Source organism: Haplochromis burtoni, unplaced genomic scaffold (assembly GCF_018398535.1).
Source record: "Haplochromis burtoni strain Fernald_Lab_line unplaced genomic scaffold, NCSU_Asbu1 Contig_2681, whole genome shotgun sequence".
Lineage (NCBI taxonomy): Eukaryota > Metazoa > Chordata > Actinopteri > Cichliformes > Cichlidae > Haplochromis > Haplochromis burtoni.
The window spans coordinates 8882-10468 of NW_024585042.1; the positions used below are offsets into that span (position 1 = coordinate 8882).

Below are 1587 nucleotides of genomic sequence, written 5' to 3' on the forward strand. Positions count from 1 at the left end.
GTTCTCAGGAGGATGCAGCCCATGAATTTGGACACGACCCTAGTGGAACGTGTCCACTTTCTTGCCACCCTATGACATCACTTCCTCAGAACTTGTGCTTGTTTTGAAACAGGAAGTTCTCGGCTTTATTCAAGTTGTTTGGTCTTTGCTGTGTGTTTCAGATGAAGGACGCGGCTCAGCTGAGCAGTGACTCTTTGGATCAGAGCAGCCTGGACTTGACTTTGAATCTCCATGGCAACTACGATGTCCAGGTGGCAGCCCACCTGACGCTGTGCCAGCTGCTCGAGTTCTGTCACGACCTGATCCGCAGCCTCAGAAACATGGCCGAAACACAGATGGCTCGTGGGACGCGCTAAGCCCCGCCCACTGCAGGATCAGAGCTGCTAGCATGATTCAGGGTAGAAACTTTATCGATCGTGGAGTTGTTGACACTGTTTGTCTCATCATCATCACCTCCTGACGAGCGCCCGCCTCCGTGATGCAGCGGGACTAAAGACTGATAGATGACACACGGGAAGTTTATCCCTTGTCTTCAGCAGCTTCAGGATCAGCCAACACGTTTTATTGTGAAGGCAGCCTGTTGGAGCTCTGTTTCCTGCTTTGTGTGTTGCAGCATGTCGAAGCGCTCTATCGTCCCGGGATCAGCTGGGAACACACAGCAGGAATGTGATGAATGTGTGCCCGATCATTCTGGTGCAGAAGAAGAAGAAGGAGCCGGCTGCAGGTCCAGACCTGCTTCACGCCCGAGGTTATTCTCACCTGCAGACGCTGGAGAAGGAAAAAACAGCGTCATCATCTGAACCCGAACTCCACAGCCGATCGACTTCTGTCCCGTTTCAGTTCTAATCAGCTTCAGTGAAACATCTGGAGCGTTCACCACAAACTCTCAGGGCCATTTTTTACTGTTCACTGTACAGAAAACAATCAAATCAAGTTTGAAACGTGTCTTAATGAGGTCACTTCCTGCTGTTATTACTTTAGAGTAAAAGCTCCTTCAGTTGAACCTGATGGTACAGCTTTTATTTTGAAGCCGCAGCAGGAAATGGCCTGGCAACAGAAAGTCATAATGTTGTCACGTTCTTATTCATAAATATTTATTATTTTTTATTTAATTGTTTTTAAAAAGCAATATCTTGTTCTTTGTGTTTATTTATAATCTTTTTATTTATTGATTATATTTATTGACTATTTATTGCTTTTTTTTACTTCCTGTTTGTGTTGTCAGTGTTAAATCTGCAAAATGTTTTCAAGGACATTTTTTATCCTGCAGATTTTTGTGATTCGCTTCATTTCTTGACACTTTCGTTTTTACTCATTGACGTTTGTTTGTTTTTATTGTTTATGTTTGAGAACTAAAAATAATATTCCTACCTGCTGATCTCTGTCGCCACGTTAGAGATCAGCAGGTATGATGTCAGTTCTGCAGAAAATAGCATCAACATTCCTCAGAGCTCCGTGGGGAGAGGAGGAGGGTCTGAAGTCCCGGATGAGCATCAATAATAAATAATAAATATTGTTACACAAAACTTTATTCTTTAGTTTTCTTTTGAATGTTGAATTCAGTTTTTTATATTAAGTGATTGTTTT

The 1587-nt window shown here is 43.0% G+C and overlaps 1 protein-coding gene across 2 annotated transcripts in view; it reads left to right on the forward strand.

The window, feature by feature from the left end:
- Positions 1 to 1112, forward strand: part of LOC102308930 — a 4470-nt gene extending 3358 nt beyond the window's left edge. Inside the window, exon 5 of one of the 2 annotated variants that reach the window (XM_042217713.1) lies at positions 162 to 1111. In XM_042217713.1, coding sequence (XP_042073647.1) covers positions 162 to 356 — 195 coding nt within the window. In that variant the 3' untranslated portion in view covers positions 357 to 1111. Of the gene's footprint in view, positions 1 to 161 lie in introns of both variants that reach the window. The other variant, XM_005953430.3, reaches the window with a different exon arrangement.
- Positions 1113 to 1587: the final 475 nt, after the last annotated feature.